The sequence below is a fragment of the Ailuropoda melanoleuca genome, chromosome 1, assembly GCF_002007445.2.
Source record: "Ailuropoda melanoleuca isolate Jingjing chromosome 1, ASM200744v2, whole genome shotgun sequence".
NCBI classification, from domain to species: Eukaryota; Metazoa; Chordata; class Mammalia; order Carnivora; family Ursidae; genus Ailuropoda; species Ailuropoda melanoleuca.
In genome coordinates, this window is record NC_048218.1 from 49,958,693 (window position 1) to 49,982,192 (window position 23,500).

At 35.9% G+C, this 23,500-nt stretch overlaps 1 protein-coding gene across 7 annotated transcripts in view; it reads right to left on the reverse strand.

Annotated features, from left to right (window-relative positions):
• The window catches only part of CBLB (Cbl proto-oncogene B), a 214,063-nt gene that overhangs the window by 12,007 nt on the left and 178,556 nt on the right, over positions 1 to 23,500 (reverse strand). For 5 of the 7 annotated variants that reach the window (XM_011220820.3, XM_034657724.1, XM_019796248.2 and 2 more), the window contains exons 15-18: positions 21,493 to 21,590; positions 21,246 to 21,377; positions 18,613 to 18,753; positions 11,219 to 11,338 (exon numbers count right to left, since the gene is read on the reverse strand). In XM_011220820.3, the coding sequence (XP_011219122.1) occupies positions 11,219 to 11,338; positions 18,613 to 18,753; positions 21,246 to 21,377; positions 21,493 to 21,590 (491 nt within the window). The remainder of the gene's footprint in view (positions 1 to 11,218; positions 11,339 to 18,612; positions 18,754 to 21,245; positions 21,378 to 21,492; positions 21,591 to 23,500) is intronic. The other 2 variants (XM_019796249.2, XM_019796250.2) reach the window with 1 other exon arrangement.

A 23,500-nucleotide genomic window follows, 5' to 3' on the forward strand; every position in this document is an offset into this window, starting at 1 on the left:
GCTTACAGAGAACCTTCAGTTACTAAAAGAGACACCAGGTCCTTTTTCCCTTTAGAATGGGTAAGTAATAGAAAGGAGTAATGAAACAGAAGATGAAACTATCTTATAGGTCCCCAAAAGTTATTATGCTTTTGGAGTACATTGGAATTACTATGAATCTTACCAACTCCATGGGAATTTCTGTACCTGAATAAATGTCCTTTCAGTATCTTCTTAAGGATGACATGTATTTATTGTAGTGCTGCCACCCATGCTCATCGTATTTTTGAACTATAAGCAATGGTAAGGGTATCAAAACAAGTGCAAAAATACATGGAGCCATAGGATATAAATAGTACGTCTTCTTGGAGCACCAATTTTACTCAAGGATTACAGATTTACCAAGGAGGACAAGGTAAAATTAGCACAGGTTTTTAAGATAAAATAGACTTGGAACAACACTGGGCCTTTAGCCAAAAGTGGACAATCAGGAAATTGATTCAGGGTCAACTCCGTGGTGGGTTGAGAGATTTGAGAAGCAGTGGGTTAAGGTTAAATCTTGATTCAATTTTCATTTTCTGAGCATACAAAGGAGCAAAGCAACATCGAGAAAAGTCCTGGATGGCATGGGAATTATCCTGATGAACACATGGTTGGAATAATATCTTAAATGATTAGTCCAGGTCGTGCATTCTAAATGAGGGCAGTGTCCCCAGGAGGGCGAAATTGGTCCTTGAGGGACAAGAAAAGATCTTAGATGCTTAAAGGGTACACGGGAATAGAAAGTATCTCTGTGGTATTAAACTGTCATTGTTGCAGGAGGAAAGGGGTGACTGGGGAAAGCAGAAAGGTCTAAAAGGGTCCTTAGGCAGATTATGATTTAAAAAAACATAAGGCAAGCTACACTGCTGTTGCTCACGTTTCTCAGGGTTTATGGCACTTCTACTTCGGGGACTACCAGCTACTTCACCCCAAGAGGTCCTTATTTATGACTCCCTTCATTGTCTAAACTTTGGTGGTTTTTTAAGTCCATGAAAGATATGTCTAATAAGCAAATGTCATCACATGATGAATCCATTTCCCATCTGTCATATTAAGCCTTACTTAACAATAGCTACAACACCAAGTTTCTGTATTTCTAGACCAAAGCAGAGGCATTTAATTCATTTATTTTCTTGCAAATAAAGTTAGGGTTTCTGTTAGACTTTTAAAATATTGGTCTCTGACAGCACATAAAAATGATGGACTATCATACAATAATTTAAAATGACACTTATTTGAAAATTTAATGATGTGGTGAGATACTTATGACACTCTGTTAAATAGAACTGAGATAGAATTGACTGGGTATGATCTCGACATTGTGGACATGTACACAAACATTAGAAGGAAGTACGCCAACATGGCAACAATGTTCCTGATTGATAATGGGTGACAAGTGATTTCTCTTTCTTGTTTTTGTATTTTATTCTCCAACGTGCATGTACTACTTTCATAATTAGAAAAAAAAAAAAAGCAAATAGCTTCAGAGCCCCTCTGCTAGTTTCACAGGTCTAAGCTGCTCAAAGATCTAGGATGGAGAAATAGAACCATTCTGCTGATATAAAAAGTATAGAAAGCATAGAGTGGGTGGCTTCCTAAGATGATCTGAAAAATGACCAGAATCCAGGTTTTGAAATCTCTAGTACAATTTCTAATACTCTCTTCCATCCCTCTGTCATCATTACTATTGCTTTGCTTCTATCAGACTTTATCATTGGGCATCTCCAAACTCAGTTTAACAATAATTATTATAGGCATTTGTGATTTTTTTAAACTTAATTTTGGCTTAGCTACTGGCAGGATGATAAACTTTGCCAACAACAATAACAAAAATGCACACATAGCTTACTGATAAAACACAGAATTCGTATCCTATTACACGGATACTTACTAGCTGTGAGACCCTCGGTAATTTACTTTTTTCTATAAATTGACGTTAATAACTATTTCAGATAGGTTGTGCAGAATAAAATTTATGTATTTATAAAAACTACTCATTATATCTAATAGATTAGTTATACATATAAATGTGTATGTATCGTTATATATGTATGTATGTTAAATTATCTCCTCTATATAATCTATATGTCTGTATTTAAAATACTTAGCTTAACATTTGGCTCATAGTAACTGCCTAACATATTTAGAAATTGATTATTATGTACAATCTGAGACATCATCTCTAAGTTACTTAGACTTTCTTACTACTTCATGGATAATATTTGAGATAGACATCAAGACTCAGCCTATTGATTTTCTCAACTGTAACAATATCTGATAATTAAAAGAAAAATATAAACTTAACTGAGCAAGGCATTAAAAGAAATTTTAAATACATCATCAGTATGACTCTGTTATTCTGGTATTTGGATCAATTCTAGAACTCATTTATGCCACAAACTTCTATTGCAATTAGTATCGCATTTGTATTATATTAGGATACTATAGTATAGATACACTGATTTTATAGAAGGACATGTTTTAATACAGTTTTTACTAAATTACAAATAAAAAAATCTTCACATACACAGTGGTAGATAATTATGATAGTTAAGGTTAAAGTTATACAATTTTGTAATACATCCAGAAAATGGTTATAAGAGAACTATATTACTATTAAATTTGTAAGAAAAAAGACTCCAGATACTGTAGTTTGAAAACTAGAGCTGTGTGTAAGGAAAAACGTCTCAGGTAGTTGAATTGTGGCGAAACTCTATAATACTGCATTTGCCTTTGTTGAAACACAAACCAAAATCTTATAAACACAATTTATCTTCAGACATCTTATCACTAATGACAATACACAATTCCAACCCTTGAGTGAAGTGAAGCCATGATTTTCAATTGAGATCTTAATATTTCTATAGATCGACAGAAGATCCCTACAGAATATTTGGTCTTAATATAAAATTCATTCAATATTCTATTATTTTTCCTTTAAGCTATTAAAAAATTGTATTGGAGATAAGACCTCCTTTACTTTGCCAGTGTATTTGGTAATAAGATCTTTTACCAGTTAAACATATTTAACATAAGTCGTGTGCTGAAATTCTAATTTTAGTGTTGTCTTGAACTGCCTTCTAAATACCAAGAACATGGAAAAGCTTCTCAAGAGCTAATGCTGTACTTCATCCACATGAGCACAAACACATCATTATGACTTTCTTATTCTATAAGTTGGCTTCCTTGGATTTTTAAAGAATGGTAGTCAAACCATAGCACGTTATATCTTAAAACAAGAGAGAAGCAAACTGTAAAATTTATAAAAACCCACACATAGCTGGTATAGATATGAACCCCATGTGAAGAAATAAGGAGATTATTAGCAAAAAAAAGTTTGCCCCACATACAGGTATATGTGAATTTAATAGTCTGGTAAAATCCACTTTTTTAAAAATCCACTTATTTCTGATTATTATGTCATTCATATAATTAAATATCAATTTTTACATCTAAGAATACTATATTTTTGGGGGAGGAATAAAATATTGGGAAGACTGCTGGTATATGTAGGCATACATTCTTTTTAGGTAAGATAAGGAAATATTTTTAAATTTGTTAAAAATATTCTTTCACAGAAAACTTAAATATAAATCACTATCATTTATTTAGAACATCATAAAAGACAAGAGAAATTGAATTTGTAAAATACAGCGATTACACTGCAATCCTTAAAGGTCATCTTAGGAAGACCTTAATAAAAACACATCCCTGCAAAATAAGGGCTTTTAGAATCCTAAAGGCGCATGGCACCCAGCCTCTAGTTTTTAATGGACAGACCTAATCCAAAGGCCAAGCCCAGCCCTCTGCTGGTATGAAATAAACCAGTGGGCAGCCTGTTAGTCCTGTGAGCTGGATGTCAGCAAATATCCTGATGGAAAAAAAGTATCTTATTTTCTGTGGTTCAACTGTGTTTGTAAAGAGAGTTCAGGGAGTAGGTTGAAATATTTGATGTTACAGCTAGCTGAGACCCTCAGAGTAATAATCAAGATGATTTTATCACTCAGGTAAAAGCTAGTTCAGGCTTCTGGTAAATGCCTATTTGGGGATATTTCCACAAGGTCGTGACTCAAAAGTTCTTCCCTTGAAATTTCTAGTTTGATGCTAATCAGAATGCCCACCACTTGAAATCATATGTGAATGATGTTCCTCTGGGCTCTACAACACCCAGATATTATGGAGCAAAACTGTAAAGAAGCCGTGTAAATGCAGCCTTTTGGCCACAACTCTTCAAAAAACTTGAATATATGTTTCTTTTAATCTAGAGTTGGTGGCAGTGAATAGGTTATTTTAAATCAGTCATGGTACTTCCCTTGAAGTGATATTTTAATGTTATTTCCCTAAGGGATTTGCTTCCTTCTCTTATGTAGAGGCTGTCAGATAATGTCACTCCTTCTTGAGTTTCACATTTTTTCCATCTATCTGGAAATCTAGCCTTTCGACTGGAACTGCAGTGTTTCAGTGGCTATCCAGGGATATATCTGAAATCTTGGAAGGACAAGAAGTAAATAGGCAAGACAGAATGGACCAAAATTTGAACAGGTTAATAAAATTTTCTATAATTTTCTGAGATATCTTCAAATGTTAGAACATGTAAAACCATAGAGGGGTTTCTCCCAAACATGTCCTCAAGTACATAAGAACGACCGTGATGATAATTCTCAAAGCAACTCATGAATCATCTTGATTCAGAGGTTACAGAATGGATATGGCTGTCACTATCAGCAAATCTTCTTGAAAGAGGACAAGAATCTACATAGGAAAAACTTCTGATGTTTATAATTATGAGATAAAAATTTTGCTCAAAAAATAAGTGTGTTCAGTTCTGGTCCAAAATGGCAATGTGGGAAGATCCTGAACTCACCAACTCTGCACCTATTTATAAAGCAGTTCCTCCTGAAGAACTGAGGGCTGACTGACCAGCTTCTGTACAACAAAAGACCACAGACAGAACAGCAAGAGAGATGGAGACACGGTCATGAAGGGAACTCTCACCCCTGATGCTGCCAGCTGCCATGTGGAGGGATGGTTCTGAGGGACCATGAGCAGATTTGTCTGCTCTAGGGCACAGAAACAAAGCTGTGGTTTAAACCTTTTAAAAGAGCAACTAGAATATAAAGGGACTAGCCCTAGAACCCTGCCAAACAATGGGGAGCCGCTAAAACTCTCTCCAGGTTGGAGAGGCTGGTGAATACACAATTTCCATTCCCCCTCCACCTTGATCGAGTGGATGGGAGCAGGGTCCAGGCACCCTGACTAGACTACTAACAAGACAGAGGAACATGCTCCAAATGACAGAATAAGACAAAACCTGAGAAAAAGAACTAAATGAAATGTAGATTATCAGGCATACTGCTTAAGAGTGTAAAGTCACGATCATAAAAATGATGGGCTGCAGAGAAGAGTGGAAGAACTTAGAACTTCAACAAAGAGATAAAAAAATATCAAAAAGAACCAACCAGAGCTGAATAATACAATAACTAAAATGGAAAATACACTAGAGGAGATTTACAGCTTAGCAGATGCAGAAAAATGGGTCTGAAGACAGGATAATGGAAAGCACACAAGTTGAACAGCAAAAAGAAAAATGAATTAAAAAAAAATGAGGATCTCTTTAACAACATCAAGCAAATATTCACATAGGGGTTCCACAGGGAGAAGAGAGACAGAAAAAAACATATTTTAGGAAATAGCTGAAAACATCCCTAATCTGGGAAAGGAAACAGTCCTCCAGATTCAGGAAGCACAGAGAGTTCCGAACAAGTTGAACCCATGGAGGTCCACATCATGATACATAATAATTAAAGCGTCAAAGGTTAAAGAGAATTTTAAAAGCCAAGAAAGAAGCAAAAAGTTATATACTAGGGAAAGCCCACAAGGCTGATCTCTCAGCAGAATTTTTGCAGGCCAGATGGAAGTGGCATGATATAACCAAAGTACTGAAAGGAAAAAACCTACAACCAAGAATACTCTACCCAGAAAGGCTGTCATTAAAGGATAGTTTCCCAAACAAAAGTTAAAGAAATTCATCAGCACTAAACCAGCATTACAAGAAATATCAAAGGAACTCCTTTAAGAGGGAAAGAAAAGGTCAAAATTAGAATAAAATTATGAATAAAACATATACATAAAATTTGGTGGGGGGAGTAAGAATGCTCTTAGCATAGATTCGAACCTAAATGACCATCAACTTACTATGGACTGCTATATACCTAGGATGTTAATATATGAACCTCATGGTAATTATAAAACCAAAACCTATAACAGATACACAAAAAATAGAAAGAAAGCTAAGCATAATACTACAGAAAGTCCTCAATCACAAGTAAAAAGAGAAAGGAATGAAGAACATAAAACTATAAAACAACCAAATAAACAATTAACAAAATGGCAAAATGTACATACCTATCAATAATTAAAGTAAATGGTCTAAATACTCCAATCAAAATACATGGGATAGCCAAACGGATAAAAAACAAAACCCATCTGTACGGTGTCTAAATGAGACTTGCTTCAGATCTAAAGACACATATGTCCTGAAAGTGAAAGGATGGAAAAAAATATTCCACGAGAATGGAGATGAATAAAAAAGGTAGGGTAGTAACTCATCAGACAAAATAGACTTTAAAACAATGACTGTAACATGGGACAAAGAAGGGCACTACTACATAATGATAAAGGGGTCAGTGCAACAAGTTGGATTTAATCCAACATAGGATTTGGGTATCTATGCTGGCGACACTGAAGCACCTAAATACATAAAGCAAACAGTACCAGACGTGAGGGAGTACTACTGAGGGTGCTACAGGAATAGTAGGGGACCCTGACACTCCACTTACATCAATGGATAGATTATGCAAGCAGAAAAATCAATAAGGAAATAATGTCTGAACAACACATCAGACCAGATGGACTTCAGATATATACAGAACATTCCACGCAAAAACAACAATATACATTCTTTTCAAGTGCACATGGAACAGTCTCCAAAACAGATCACATGTAAGGCCACAAAACAAGTCTCAAATGTAATAAGAATGAAATCATATCCTACATCTTTTCCAACCCCATGTTATGAAACTAGAAAATCACAAGAAAAAAAACTGGAAAAAGCACAAACACATGAAGGCTAGACAACATGCTACTAAGCAACCAATGCATCAAAAATCAATGAGGAAATAAAACAATACAAGGAAACATGAAAATGAAAACACAACGATTTGAAATCTTTGGGATATAGAGAAAGCAGTTCTAAAGGGAAATTTATAGTGATACAGACCTACTTAAGAAATGACAGAAATCTCAAACAATCTAAACTTATACCTAAAGGAACTGGAAAAGGAAGAATAAACAGAACCCAAGTTAGTAGAAGTAGAAAATAAAAAAGACCAGAGCAGAAACAAATGAATTAGAGACTAAAAAAAACATTGCAAAAGATCAATGAAAACAAGAGCTGGTTCTTTGAAAAAACAGACAAAATTCATAAACCTTTAGCTGGATCATTAAGAAATAAAAACACAAAATCAGAAACAAAATAGAAGTAACAACTGAAGCCACAGAATACAAAGGATTATAAGAAACCACTACAAAAAATTATATGCCAACCAAGTGGACAAACTAGAATACCTACATATATTTCTAGAAACATCAGATCTTCTGAAACTAAATCAGGATGAAATAGAAAATCTGAACAGATCAATTACCAGTAATGAAATTGAACTGATAATCAAAAACCTCCCAACAAAAGTCCAGGACCAGATGGATTCACAGATGAGTTCTACCAAATATTTAAAGAAGAGTTAATACTGCTTCTCCTCAAACCATTAAAAAAAACAGAAAATAGAAGCTTCCAAACACATTCTGCAAGACATTCTGCAAGAAAAAGCTTTACCCTGATAGCAAAACCACTAAGACAAAGACACCACAAGAAAAGAAAATTATAGAATCAGTATCCTTGATGAACATAGATGCCAAAATCTTCAAAATATTAGTAAACCACATTCAAAATACATTAAAAGGATTATTCACCATGATCAAGTGGGATTTATCCTAGCGATGCAGGGATGCTTCAATATTTGCAAATCAATCAACATGATATACCACAACAACAGAACAGGATAAAAATCTTGATACAGAAAAAGCATTGGACAAGATTCAACATCTGCTCAGGATAAAAACTCTCAACAAAATGGGGTTAGAGGGAACATACCTCAACATAATAAAGGCCATATGTGAAAAATACACAGCTAACATCATACACAATGGTGAAAAGTGAGCTTTTATCCTAAGATCAGGAGAAAGACAAGGATGTCCACTCTTGCCACTTTTACTCGACATAGTACTGAAAGTATAGAAAACCCTAAAGATTCTACCAAAAAACTGCTAGAATAAATGAATTCAGTAAAACTGCAGAATACAAAATTAACAAACAGAAATCAGTTGCGTTTCTATACACTAATAATGAAGTAGCAGATACATTGAGAAAATCTCATTTACAATTGCACCAAAAAGAACAAAATATCTAGGAATAAAGGAAGTGAAAGATCTGTACTTTGAAAACTACAAGACACTGGTGAAAGAAACTGAAGGTGACATAAGCAAATGGAAAAATATTTCATGCTCATGGATTGGTAGAATTAAAATGTCATACTACCAAAAGCAATCTACAGATTCAATGCAATCTCTATCAAAATACACAAAGCATTTTTCACAGAACTAGAACAAATAGTACTAAAAGGTGTATAGAACCACAAAAGACCATAAATACCCAAAGCAATCTTGAAAAAGAAAAACATAACTGGAGGTATCACAATCCTAGATTGAAGATATACTACAAAGCTGTAGTAATCACAACACTACGGTCCTGGCAAAAAATTGACACATAGGTCAAGGAACAGAATTGAGAGACCAGAAATAAACCCGTGATTATATGGTCAATTAATCTACAACAAAGGCAAGAATATACAATGTGAAAAAGACAGTCCCTTTAACAAATGGTGCTGGGAAAACTGGACGGCTACCTGCAAAAGAATGAAACTGAGCCATTTTCTTACACTAGACACAAAAAGAAACACAAAATGGATTACAGACCTAAATGTGAGACCTGAAACCATACAATTCCTAGAAGAAAACACAGGCAGTAATTTCTCTGACGTTGGCCTTTGCAACATTTTTCTAGATGGGTCTTCTCAAATAAATGACTGGGACTACACCAAAATAAAAAGCGTTTGCATCATGAAGGAAACCATCAAAAAAGCCCCCAAAGGAAACATACTGAATGGGAGAAGCTATCTGTAAATGCTGTATTTGATTAGAGGTTTATATTCCAAATGTATATAAAGAACTTCTACAACTCAACACCCCTCCCCCCAAATAATCAAAAACAGGCAGAGGACCTGAATGCATTTTTTCAAAGAAGACATACAGATGGCCAACAGACACATGAAAAAATGCTCACACTATCAGGGAAATGTAAGTCAAAACCAAAATGAGATCACCTCGCACCAGATAGAATGGTTAGAATCAAAAAGAGAAGAAACAACCAGTGCTGGCAAGGATAGGCGAAAAGGAACCCTCGAGCACTGTGGGTGGGAATTGGTACAGCCACTGGGTTAAACAGTCTGGAGGTTCCTTCAAAAATTAAAAATAGAAATATCATATGATCCAGTAATTCCACTACTGGTATTCCCCAAAGGAAAACAAAAACACTAATTTGAAAAGCTATATGTACCCCTATATTTTTTGCAGGAGCATTATTTACAATAGCCCAGATACAGAAGCAACACAAGTGTCTATTGATCGATGAATGGGTAAAGATGTGTGTGTGTGTGTGTGTGTGTGTGTACGTGTGTGTGTATACATACAGAATATTTCCCGGCCAGAAAAAAAAGCCATAAAAAACAATGTGATCTTCTGTTTGTGACAACATGGTTAGACCTAAACAGTATCATGCTAAGTGAAGTAAGTCAGAAAAAGACAAATATATCTGATTTCACTTCTATGAGGAATCTAAAAGACAAAACAAATGAACAAAAAAACCCTAAAAGCAGAAACAGACCCATAGAGAACAAACTGATGGTTGCTAGAGGGGAGGGGTATAGAGGGATGGGCAAAAAGGGTAAAGGTGAGTGGGAGATCAGGCTTCCAGTTATGGAATGAGTAAGTCACAAGGGTAACAGGTACAGCACAGGGAATATAGTCAGTGGTATTGTTGAGGACATTGAATGGTGACAGATCTTAGGTTCACTTGTGGTGAGCATATCATAAGGTATGGACTCATCAAATCACTATGTTGTACACCTGAAACTAACATAACATTGTGTCAGCTGTACTTCAAGAAAAATGTGTGTTCAGCATAACACATATATCAGCTACTCTCCCTTCCTTCTACCCATCCACTCCCCTACTCAGCTATCCACCTTATCCAAGAATCATGCACTGGGCACTCTTGTGAACATACGCAGACACAGCACTGAAGGAAACAAGACTCCTATCTTCAAAGCATTAATATTCTAGTAAAGAAGATAGACAAATAACAAAGCAACAAATGAATGGCATTTCAGGTAGTGACAGGTGCACCGAAGAAAAATAAAGCACAGGAAGAGAACAGAAAACGACTGCATAAGATCTAGGGAACTATCTGAGAGATGGTGGTGGGGAAGGCCTCCCGAAGAAGTAAAGCCCAGCATTTCATTATTAATGGCCAGGAGTATGACTGGTATTTACTAAAACGACACACCCCTCTCCCATTCTACTTAATAGCTGCCAGTGGGGCACTGCGGCACAGCCCTTTGAAAATTAATAGTTTGGTGCCAATATTAATTCTAAAGAGATTTCTTCCTTTAGTCAAAAAATAAGAGAATGCAGCATTTTGATGTACAAAGAGATTTTTCCCACTTCTCCTATCTCGTAAGGCAAAACACAAGTTAGAGAGTGAATAGATTCTGAATGAAAGTATGTGTTTTACTGAGTGAACAAAGATAATATGAAGGTATTTTTTTTTCTATTTCACAAGGCAGTTTTGTAGGCATTTCTCTCATAATACAAGCTTTATAAGCAAACTGCAAAGTGATAAAAATACTTTTTTTAGGCTGGCAGTGCTCATTAAATTATATAATGAATAAAAAGGTGCTCTGAAAAGCCAAAAAGCACTATATGAACATTAAGGAAGCATTATTACTATTATTAGCCAACTCACCTGAAGATGAAGGAAGCTGATCATAGTCCTGTGATGTTCTGTTGGATTTGACATTTTCACCTGGCAATCTCCTAGCAGGAGGCAAAGGAGCTGGGCCACTTGCTGGGTCAAAAAAGGGATCTTAAAAGTAAAGATAATTTTCAAATTAAAATGATTATCTCTACCAAGACACTGAAGAAAAACGTTCTAGAAATTCTCTATGAAGAGCAAAGGTTTTAAAAATAAATTAGAACAAGAATATCATGACTGATATTAACCATCTTCTAATCCTATTTTCTAATTTATTACTTGCTCAAATACACTCTTCCCATTTATTCCTAGACAATACAAAGTACTAACTATATATTTTTTCAGATCTTAATTATAAAATTCTTGGTGATAAAAGCTGCTTTAAATTCTTATTTTCTGTCCCATTCTGTCCTGTACAATGAATAGGACTGTGCAAAGTAGGGGTGTCTGGGTGGCTCAGTCAGATAAGCTTCTGCTTTCAGCTCAGGTCATGATCTTGGGGTCCTGGGATAGAGCCCCCTGCCTCGGGCTCCCTGCTCATAGTGGAGTCTGCTTCTCCCTCTGCCCTTCCTCCTGCTCTTACTCTTTCTCTCAAATAAATAAATAATCTTAAAAAAAAAAAAAACTCAACAAACTTGCAAAGCAAAAAAAAAGGTTCTGGATTTTGCCTGTAAGAGTCATCATCAAAGCAGTTAATCTCTAAGTGTTAGGCATAATCTGTAAAATGTACTGACATTTGGGATTTGTGAAGATTAAATGAATCCCTGTGTGTGAAATCGCCTATATATATAAAGTGCCTTTTAAAATACTACTACATTGGGCTTTGCATGCTAAAAATCATTTTTAACTGGGTCACTGAAGAGTAGATTCAATTGTTAAAAATTGTGCTCTTAGTAACATTAAGGTTTTCATATACAGTAAAAAGTGGTATTTTTAACCACCTTGGTAATCAGAGTGGGGACATCTGCAATAGTGCAAATTATAAATTATACACAAATTAAAAATTATTTTGCTGCTTTTAATGATGTTTATTAACTGGAACTGAAGGCAGAAAAATAAATTTTGTCAGTGGTACTTTATTAAATTGTTAGGACCATAAATCTAACTGGTTTAAAATTAGTAGTATATGGATTTCAATCCACAGAACTGGTTTCATTTCTGAGTAGCTACACATTACCTCTCCAGTGTCTGGTTCACTGATAATTTACTTAGCCACCATGTCTGTCTCTGGCTCCTCTGTTTTCTTCTCTCACATTACTTACTTTTATGTCTGCCAGTCTCTCCAGAGGTACGGTAAGCTCTTCCGAGAGAAGGGGTCTTAAGTTACTTGTCATGTTTAAATTATATCCCCTAACACACAGTACACCAAGCACACTGCTTAGCAAGTAGCCTAAATGTCATAAATATTTGCTTTTAGCTACCAAAATAAACCAAGACCAATTTATATTTTTCATAAATTCAAAATCAGTGAAATCTGAATTGCTAATGTAAGATTAAGATTGTAAATATTAAGGATCCAATTATATTTCATTGTTTTAATGTCCCTTGAAGTTTGTCATTAAGAATATGTAAGAATTTGATTATTTAAGAAGAAAATGAACATATTTATACTAATTTTTAACTAGATAGTGTAAGTCAAGAGTTGAAGTCTTTGATTATTATTTTCCTCTTTTTGAGTACACTAATTATCCCTAGCTTTGCTGGAGACTTTTTTTGACCTAAGTGAGGTTACTTTACTTGCTTTCATTAAATTCAAGATTAAAATTAGTGTTAGATTTTGCACTTTTGATATTTGAAGAGTCAATGGTTCAGCCTCATTAATTTTGCTGAAATACTTTGAGAAGCAATGAGAAGATAAATCTCATGCAACAAATGTTAATCTTTTGATTTGGAAGAGTGAAGCATTTAGAACTAGGTATGGTGATTTCTGCCCAAGTTTAAAAATTATCCAAAGATTCAGATTCAAATATTCAATAAAATTTACCTTTCATTATTGTGCATTTTAAACATCACTGATATAACATTAGGTCTGAGGAAAGACTGCCTGTTACAATACATATACTTTTAAAAATTTTCTTTAGGAATAATTTACAGGTTTGTCAAATATACTTATGCTGTTACTAATCAAGCATTTAAGACTAAACATTAGATTCCGGATACACTGCAGGGTCATAAATAGGCAACAAAATATACAGTTGTATGATATTGCTCCGTTAAACAATTTCATTTTAAAAGTCACCAGGTACACTAAAATATTACCATAAAGAGCAAAAACCCTTAGTTCAGTTCTGACTCACTACCAGATGTGTCTTCCTTCACGCTAAGCTTGCTACTGGTCAGGTATAGGGCATACTGGGCTTCTAGAGCAAGTTGTAAAGTTGAAAGTACTCATGCTTCGATGGGAAAAGATACACAACACAATTACTACAGACAGTACAATAACAACCAACTGTCTCCTGATAAAGAACATTTGAAAAGCAATAAAGTTTTTAAAAATAAGTTCTTCAAAAACCAATTAAAGTGAAATTTTATATCCACAGTTAGAATTAAAACATACAAATTGAAAGTGCCATAGCCAACGTACCATTTATATAGTAATAAATGTTCAAGAAATGAGTGAATAAACACGATGGGATTAATCTATTCTAAAAAGCAGAGTACTATTACCTGTGATTTACAGTATGGTAATGCTAAATTGAAATTTTAATAGTTTAGAGATTATAAAATAGAGATTATAAAAATCTAAGGAAAGACTGGGAGGAAAGGTTTGCACACTATAAAAGAAGTGTGAAAATATGCATTGATTGAAAATATGCTGTGTAAGAAGGAAACCTACCAAATGGTTATCTCTAGGAGGCGGCATGATGAAATGTTTTTCTTAATTCCTTTTTTTTTTCATTATCTGAAACACTTCCAAACATTTACTCAAGGGTAGAAAAAGAGGCAAATAAAATTGGACAGTTAAAACAGTGGCATATTTCCTGTGGGGCTGTCCAAAAACCATCTGGAAGATTTATCCGTTATCCTCCAAATTTTAAAAGAATATCAATGCAGGATCTAATTGTTAGAAGGGTCTGAAGAGCTATTTAGGTGAGATCAAATTCCTCCCTCTCTGTGGCCCACAGACTCTTTAACTTACATTCATAAAATCCCTACTAGGTAGTGATCTGGCCACTGATTAAACCCTCCAGTGTTAAAGAACTCACCACCCCTCCGATCCAATAACTCTTTAAAAAAATGTTTAAGAATTCTTAATTTAGGAATTTACGAAGACATTTTCATTGTTAATCATTCTTCTCACTGGTCTGCCCTTCAGAGGAAACACTGAGGAAATCTAGCCCTTCTTTCACAGATACTGTAACTAGAGACAACCCTAACATGTATATCCAGGGTCGCCTTGCTCATTAAATGTTGCAGTTCCTTTAATCTGCTGTGGTTTCTGCGGTCAGGTGTAAATTCCCTTTAGCACCCTGGCTGCCTTCCAGCAGGAATACCCCAATTTAGTATTTCTCAAAATTGAGCATGCCTCACAGTTCCCCAGGAGCCTTGTGGAAAGATTGCTGGGCCTTACTCCCAGAGTTTCTGATTTGGTAAGTCCTCTGTGGAGCCTAAGAATTGTAATTTTAAGTAAGTCCCCCGGTGACACTGATGGTGCTGGTTTGCAGACTACAGTCTGAGAACCCACCACTGCTCTAGCCTGTCAAGTCCTTCAACGTCTCACCACAGTGGTCTCCGTGCCAGCTGAGCACTGGACCTCACCTCACTCGTCCCCCGGTGTGCACTCGGTGCAACCCTCCAATGGCAGGAGCTCCTTGGTAGCCACATGGTGACAATGTTTCACAAAGGTCCTAGTTAACAGAACCGCCTAAATCCTCTTCAATAACTCTTGCTAATGACCTAAATATTCTATTTTACTTATGACATTGCATTTCTGGATGCAACTGGAAAACTTTCATCTAACTGTAATAAAGTCTTTTTTTTTTTTTTTTTTTGGCTTTTCGAGTTGAATTGTGACTTTAAGATTGGATAAGGATGTCAAAAGAGATTCCAGGTTAGGAAAATAGTGCAAGAACTATTTCAACGAGGGCTGCCAGATAGGCTGTGTATTTTGCGCACTGCACAAAGACATGCAGTTATGGGAATGAGCAGCTTAAATACAGCCTTGGCTTTGCTCCTGGAGCACTGGCCCTGGCACGAGGGGGGCGGGGGGGTGCCGTTTCCAACCCATCAGCACAAAAGAAGTGCCTTTTTGTATTCGGAACAAAAGCACACATATGCTAGCAAAGTATAAAGCTCTTTTTGAAGATTCTTCGGGTTTTGTTAAGCTAAGACTAGTCCGTCCAGAATAGATGCCCACGCACAGCAGTGAGCACGACTATTTGCCCAAAGGAATCTTGCATGAAGGCAGAAAACAGATCAAAGGAGCATCAGAGCCATGGCCCCACTTTGCTTCCCCCCACATCCCGCAGGAGTCCTAAGGCTCCTCTGCAGAAACACAGGACCTTGCAGTTTGAACACTGTTGCTACACAGAAGTCAGTGGGCTTATAAGGCTGGAAAGGTGATCCTGACTCCAGTGTGCAGGGCACTGAATGCTGGGAATAAGGAGGGAGGTTTGATCAGGTATTTAAGACAACACCAAGAGGAAATCCAATTTTTTTTTTTAAGACATCTATCCTTTGTTTTCAATTAGGGATAATGATTTCAATAAGGAAACCAAATCTCAATCATGCCCAGTAAAGGTTTACCGTTATCCTAGACTACAGTCTTCTAGACCGAACAACAGCGAAAGCAACAGCAGCACAAAGCTCATGCGGTCTGCTTTAATACAGCGATCTCCTCCAGTTCCCTCTCCCGGTTCTACAACTAGCGAGCTGAACTTTCATTTATCATTGACGCAGTATTCTTTAATGAAGCTCACTGACATAAGAGTGAGGGAAGGTCACAAATCTTATACTTTAGCTACATAATGTAGTAAATCGTTTGCAAAATGACACTTAAATGCTCATTTATGAGTCAAAAGAAACCTTCATGTTCTATTATTACGTAAGAAGAATTAAAATAGTTCTTTTGAAAAGGAGGAAATCTAACATGTGGCTTAAGGAGATTAAGAGAGTACAAACTTTCAGGTATAAAATAAATCACGGAGACTCAAAGTACAGCGTAGGGAATAGAGTCAGTGACACTGTAACAACACTGTACGATGACAGAGGTGACTACACTTACTGTGGCCAACACTGAGTAGCATATAGAATTACTGAATCTATATGTTGTACACCTGAAACTATATAACACTGTAAGGTAATTATGCTTTAATAAAAAATAAATAGAATTGATTAAAAGCAGTTGTCTCAATGGATCTCACATAGGACCTGGAACAGACTAGAAATTTGTCATGTTAATGATATGAAAGCCTGGAAGAGGAAAAGAAGTTACTATTTTTTTTCTGAGAAATATTTATTATCAAGGGATGTCGGCAGCCATGCAACATCAGAACAAGCAAACCCGTATACGAAATAAAAACAGTTCATACAACTTTTGTTTTTCTAATTAAAAGGGCATTTTCATTTTGTAATTTTTTTAGTCATATCGACAGCATTTTTATGAAGTTTTTTTACATAAAGCACAATGAAAAATAAAATTATGATAACTAAAACATTTTACAGTTAACTCTTTTACTTAAACACAGGTAAAGGTGTGTATTTGTGTAAAACATTCTCTTCCAACTCCTGGAAAGCTTGACTTAATTTTAAAAGAAGGTACTACATTGGCTTTTATTTAATGGGGCTTAAATTACGTAGATAAAAGGTGATAGGTAACTTGTAGGAATCTGACCACAGACTATCCAGAAGTTAGCCTTGGAAAGGTTAAGGTTTAGAGTGACTCTTTTTTTTTTTTTTTTAATGTTAAAATCCATGTATAAAACAAAGATTTGAATAAGTGAAAAAGATAAATATTATCAGTGTTATAAGAATGAATAGGAGCTTAATAGTTTTTTTTTTTTTAAAGATTTTATTTATTTGAGAGAGCAAGCACGAGATGGGGGAGGGTCAGAGGGAGAAGCAGACTCTGCTGAGCAAGGAGCCCAAAGTGGGACTCGATCTCAGGACTTTGGGATCATGACCTGAGCAGAAGGCAGATGCTTAACCGACTGAGCTACCCAGGCACTCCTAGGAGCCTAATAGTTATCCATGCTTTCTCCTTGGATTAGAAGGGGTATGACCCTCGCTCTTTGATTGGTAGTATCCAGTGAATACACGGACACCAGGAGGGGAGGGAGGCACCTCGCAGTGCGTGTGACACAAAGGACAAATAATATTTACCGATGAAAAACTAAATTCAAAATTATTTCTTAAAAGATGAAAAACTCTTTAAGAAGCTGCAGATACCTATTCCACGTTATAGGTGTATAATTTGTGTGTCTCATCCATAAATCACCTCAAATCTTCTAAGTTATTGAACTGAGTGGAAAAAAATATCTAGGAAAACGAATACTAAAGGTGAATGATAATGGCTAAGTTTCCCAAGTTTACACTGAGACACAGAGGCGGCCCAAGGTCAAACTAAGCACTTAATAAAAACTTTCAGGTTTATCTAATATAAAAACGTAAGATAATTCTTTAAAAAGAAAATTTTTACCCTATGTTTATCCAAACCAAACTGAGACAAAGGTTTCCGAACACGGATCACAGTCACACCGTGACAGACTGGAACAGTTAATATCAGCTGATTCAACGTAACTGATCGCTTTTTCCTGACAGTTCTGACTAATGGAGTGGATGGTTTATTATAAGTCTCTTTGTTTTTATTTCTACTCCTCACTTGAAAGGCTAAAAAAGAAAGGCTATTAATTTTTCCTTGAAAAAGAATAATTTGAGTAGATATATTGAGATATTACAATGGTAACAATAAAATGCAGGTATTTCAGAAAAATTTTATCTACTGATGTTGTATTAATGCAATTTACCAAAATATTATCTTTTTGAATATAATTGCGACCCAAAGCCATAGCTAGTAAAATTAAAACTTATTAGGAAAAAAATACTACACTCAGAATCGGGGGAGTATGAATTCTGTCCTCATCACTCATCGCCCAACCATGGAGCCCTTTTGGGTCTCAGGGATGTCTTCTGTGGCATAAGGATGTTATCTGGATCAGACAAGCTCTACGGCATCTATGATTCCTGTTGCTTCTGACATTTTTGTAATCCTTTGCATTAAATCAACCAACTGACAAGCAAACCTACCCAACTGCTGGTTTTCTCTACCCAGATTTTTCCACTAGGGAGTTACTGGTTTCAGTAAATTACTGATGTTTATTTGACAGTACGATCTTAGAAACATTCTTGCTTTAAGTGAAAAGTTTTCTTTGGCTTTTCCCTCTTACCTGAAGGAAGAAGGAAAAGGTCCTGTCCTGAGGATGGTCGGCTGCTGGAGCCGGGAGGTTTTGAGTGTTCGATGAGGCTGTGCCTTGCAGGAGGTGGGGGAGGTGGGAGGGATGGGGGGAGGGCATCAAAAGCATCTTCACCTGCATTTAAAGAAAGGTCAATATCAACAGCAGAACTTCATTAATGAAAACAGAGCATCAGGCCAAAGTAATGATTGATTTTCTCTTGCAGCTCATGAAGACCTTCACCTGCTGGGTTTATCTCAGTTTCCCAACTTTGAGAACGAAAGCTGCTTATTTTCTGGGAGTGTCTGAAGAGAAACACAGACACACATGTACATGTGCAAACTTTTCAAGCTCCCAGGCCTTTCTGGTAAAAAGCAGCATTGCAGGTTATGAAAGGGCTTATTAGCGACTTGTAACCTTTATAATATTAAGACACGCAGTTTGAACTAAAAATTATCATAGTTCATACCATCAAAACAGAAATTTTTATGTAACAACAAGAGTTCACAGCCTCTTATTAGAAAATCACACTGGGCACAAAAAATTTAATGTCACAGAATAGATTATCTTTTAAAGTTCATTCTTCTGGATTTTAATTCATTTAAACTAATGTTCCATATATTTCATTGTCAAAATATAGAAAATGTACCTATGGTAGAGGAATATATTTTTCTGTTCATCAGTTATCTCTAAAGATGAACAGTTAAATACAGAACTCTCTCCTGTGGTCCCCAAACTACTTATATTTGCATATTTCCCAGCTTTACTAACTATAGAATATTGCAGCATGCTTTTATGTCTACTTATTTTTCCCTTGCTACATCTTACTATTCTACTCACATTTTCCCTTATTTCAATTTTTTAAAACAATAAAATTGCAATGTACATATTTTTGTAAGTAATCTCAAATACTCTGTGAATAAAACAGGGTATAAGCAAACACCTACATATTCCTGTAATAAAAATTCATGTACTTAAATTTATTGACTTAAGCCAAAGGTGTATTTTAAAGAAAAATAGTTTTATCATTCATCCAACTTGCCTTACAAAACGTATTCAAAGTATTTTCTCTAATGATCATAAGTCTTTTTCTAACTTAAAATATTTGGAGGTGGGGGGGAGGGAGGAAAGAGAGCTTTGCTATCCTTCCAACCTTCAGCTATCTGCTACGTTCATTATCTTATTCATCCAAATCCTTTTTTCGGCCCCTCAATGTCAGGTACCACGCTAGGCACATGGGTAATGTGAAGATCAAAATCGCAAGGCCCTGATGCAAGGAGCTTAGATTCCACAAGAAGAACTAAGAAGAACTCACAAAGAGATATGATTCACAGGTGAGAGTCCCTCAGGTCTCATAGAGCTCCGCATTGTAAGGGGGACAGGAAAAGTAGAAAGCAGTATTCAGCGAGGTGTTACCAAGAACAGAAAGGCCTGGGATATCAGAGGCTCAAAAACATTTATTCATTAAATGCAAGGACGGTGTCTTCTAGACAGAGGGCATAGTATAAATCGTATAAATAAAGCATGAGATGTACATGAAGAGCTAGAGGAAGGCGGACTTACAAAGACCAGCTGGAGCACTGATCTGCGTTGTCTGATATGGTAGTCACCAACCAGACAGAGAGAGCTGCTGAGCTGAAATTCAAATTCAGTTCCACCCACAGTCGTGCAGGTGGACATATAGATTCTTTACAGCACTGCATCAAGTTCTACTGGACAGTGCTGATCTAGGTCATGAAGGCCTGGATAACAGGTCAAAAACCAGAACACAGGAAGAAGTGGGAGGGAGAAAAAAAGCTGTAGGTAAGGAAGTTAGCAGGTGCCTGAAATTGATGTAGGTGAGAATGAAGCGCTGAGTACAGAAAGAGCTGGAGCAAAAGACACTGCAATTATCTAACTAGAAACATGGGTTGATGGTGTCTGGGAAAAAATCAAAAGGGGCTTTTACAGTTCTGGGTGCCTAATAATCAATTTAGAGAAACTTATAGATGGACCTTCATCATACATCACTCTATGTTATGATGACTTGTTATCCTGAAGCCTTAAGATATGTGGAGATTCTAATTGTCTTCCTCTAAAAATAGGGTGAGAAACTTCCTACCTAGAATTAATAAACACAGAATAAACACATTCTTTGGATGTGTAATTGCAGTGATTATAAGACAGAATCTATTTCTCAGTTCTCTACAATAAAATATATGATTTTCCATAATGTAATTAGCTAAGTAAGTGGAATTGGGCCATGTTATGCTCCAAGAAAAAGTAAGTACACGTTCATTAAGAATTGTACTTAAAGAAAATCTCAGATAACACTTCAAATCTACTAGAACACAAGGGCTCAGGGGAAGGAAGGATGCTCTCACGGGTTTTTTAGACTGCATTTGTACGTGAAGAGATGACTTGATAAACTGAAGATTGGTGTCCAGCCCTGTAAACCGCTGCTTCAGTCGTGTAAGTGAAATAGTGGTTACATGAACTTGAGAGCCCCCACTACCTAGAGAATCCATTCTAATTCAGACAAATTCATAACCTTGTAAGTCTGTGTTACACTGAAATCTGAGAATTCAGATATTAACTGAAAGAAGAGGCAGGGTGGCTTGTTTGAAAATTGTTTTAAAGGTTTCAACCTAATGGAGGGATGAGAAGATCATAATCAGAGGGCGTCCTGTTGAGTGAAGAACCATGCTTTGGATTGTCCCGAGTTGGAGGCCTGGCAGGTGGTAATGGCACTGGATCAGAGGCTGAATCAAAAACATCTCCTAGAGGATAACACAAAATCTTAATGTATTTTCAGTACAACAATGGCATGGAATTTTGCCTTTAAATTCTGCCCATTAAGATGCAGAACACAAAGAGAAGATGTTTTATACATACCCTTTAAATATATGCCTAATTCAGGGGTGTTTGATTTCTTCATCTCTGAAGATGTACCATGTGTTCCATTCAATATACAATGACCATTATCACAAGACCTACAGCAGAGATCAAAGGACAAGAGTCATAAGGAAAACTACTTTCCATTTAAAAGTAATTTGGAGGGGTGATAGGAATTAGCAACCCTGCTCATATGCTAAAGCTTGAAAATAAATATAATTTCCTTTTCTGGAAAAAGTATAAGAAATATTATCTAGATATTCTTATTCAACTCTTTTTACAAAGAAGTAAATACCTCATGGAAGACAATCTTTTTTAAAAGTGAAATCAAGAATTACAAAGGCCACAAAAACTGTTGATAAGCTAAATACATCTGTGAAAATTAACATGTATTTGGACGAGTTCAATAATACCTTGTCCGGTTTTTGAAGAAAAACATGCAGTAAGGCAAAAATAAATATGTAACAGTCCCAATGACTTTGGTATTTGTCGATGGTATTTAACATATTTTTATTTCTGTAATTTAAGCTTTCCTTGTAATAAACTAGAGCCCATCAAAGAAGAATTATTGAATGTTCCATAATTTCATTAAAATTGTGATAGGCATAGTCGAAGACCTATGTTAGAATTTCACTACTGCTGTGACCAAAATTCCGGCACTCTGACGACTGTAGAAAAATGACTTCGGCAAAGGCCTTGGGTACACAACAAATATTTTAATCTGGGTGTCCGTAAAGGATAATACTTACTAAAAAAGCATTTTTGTTGGAATCCTACCATGAGCATAACGGACAAAACTGGGACATGGGAAGGTAGTAGGAAGGGAAAGTACAGAGCATATTTTGTCTTTAGAATATAGCTACTGTGTAACAATGAACACTGCTCACTAAGTTATTCTGTTCACAAAAAGCTATAGGAAGCAGAGTTTTTATTTTCCTTTTCTCTGATTTACTCTGAATTTTTGGGGCAAAGTAAAAGCACATACATAATGGAGGAGATAGTGGATATTTACATAGTTACTACAAGAGTGCTTCGTCTGAAATTCATTTCCATTCTCTCTGGTGGCCACGTCTGTTTCAGGGGCCAGAGATGGTTCATTTTAAAATAGTTATCATGTATTGAATTTTCATAATGATGGATTTTTACTGAAACTGAATTGAATTATTCATCTACTGTTTAACTTTTTCCACATATAGACAATTTATTTCTTCTGATGTTCCAAAGGGGGAAAAACGTATTGGGAAAGGAAGTGTTTAAGCTTAAAGAGTGCTCTGTGGAGGACATAAGAAGTTACTTCATCCATCGGCTTTCGAGAACAAATTAGATAAAAAATCACTCCAATTAAATTTAGGGATTATCAACATTTATTACTTCTCTATAACAATAGAAAGATGGTAATGGTGGTCATAATTCAAATTTATTTGCAGGATTTGGGAGGCCTGCCACCAAAAATCTTATCTAATATGATCTGACAATTAAAATTTAAAGCATTTAAATTATACCTCTCACTTCTTCAGCAATGAAAAAAAATGAAATCCCAAGGAAACCAAAAAAGCTCATCTAATATTTCAGTCTTTAAAAATTACTGTACATTTGTCAGAGCTAAAAGAACTAAAAATTGTGACAATTTGTATTTGATGTGAAGGAATAACTTTCCTTTAATAAGAGTAGTAGACATTTGGTTCTTCTTCTTTTTTTTTTTTTTAAAGATTTTATTTATTTATTTGACAGAGATAGAGACAGCCAGTGAGAAAGGGAACACAAGCAGGGGGAGTGCGAGAGGAAGAAGCAGGCTCATAGCGGAAGAGCCCGATGTGGGGCTCGATCCCAGAACGCCGGGATCACGCCCTGAGCCGAAGGCAGACGCTTAACCGCTGTGCCACCCAGGCGCCCCGACATTTGGTTCTTCTGATATAACAAATTGCCTCTCAGTTATTTATCTTCTCAATGATAGCATTTTATCAACAAATGTCTTAAACATCAGTGATTAGCAAGAAATGCTTTGGTT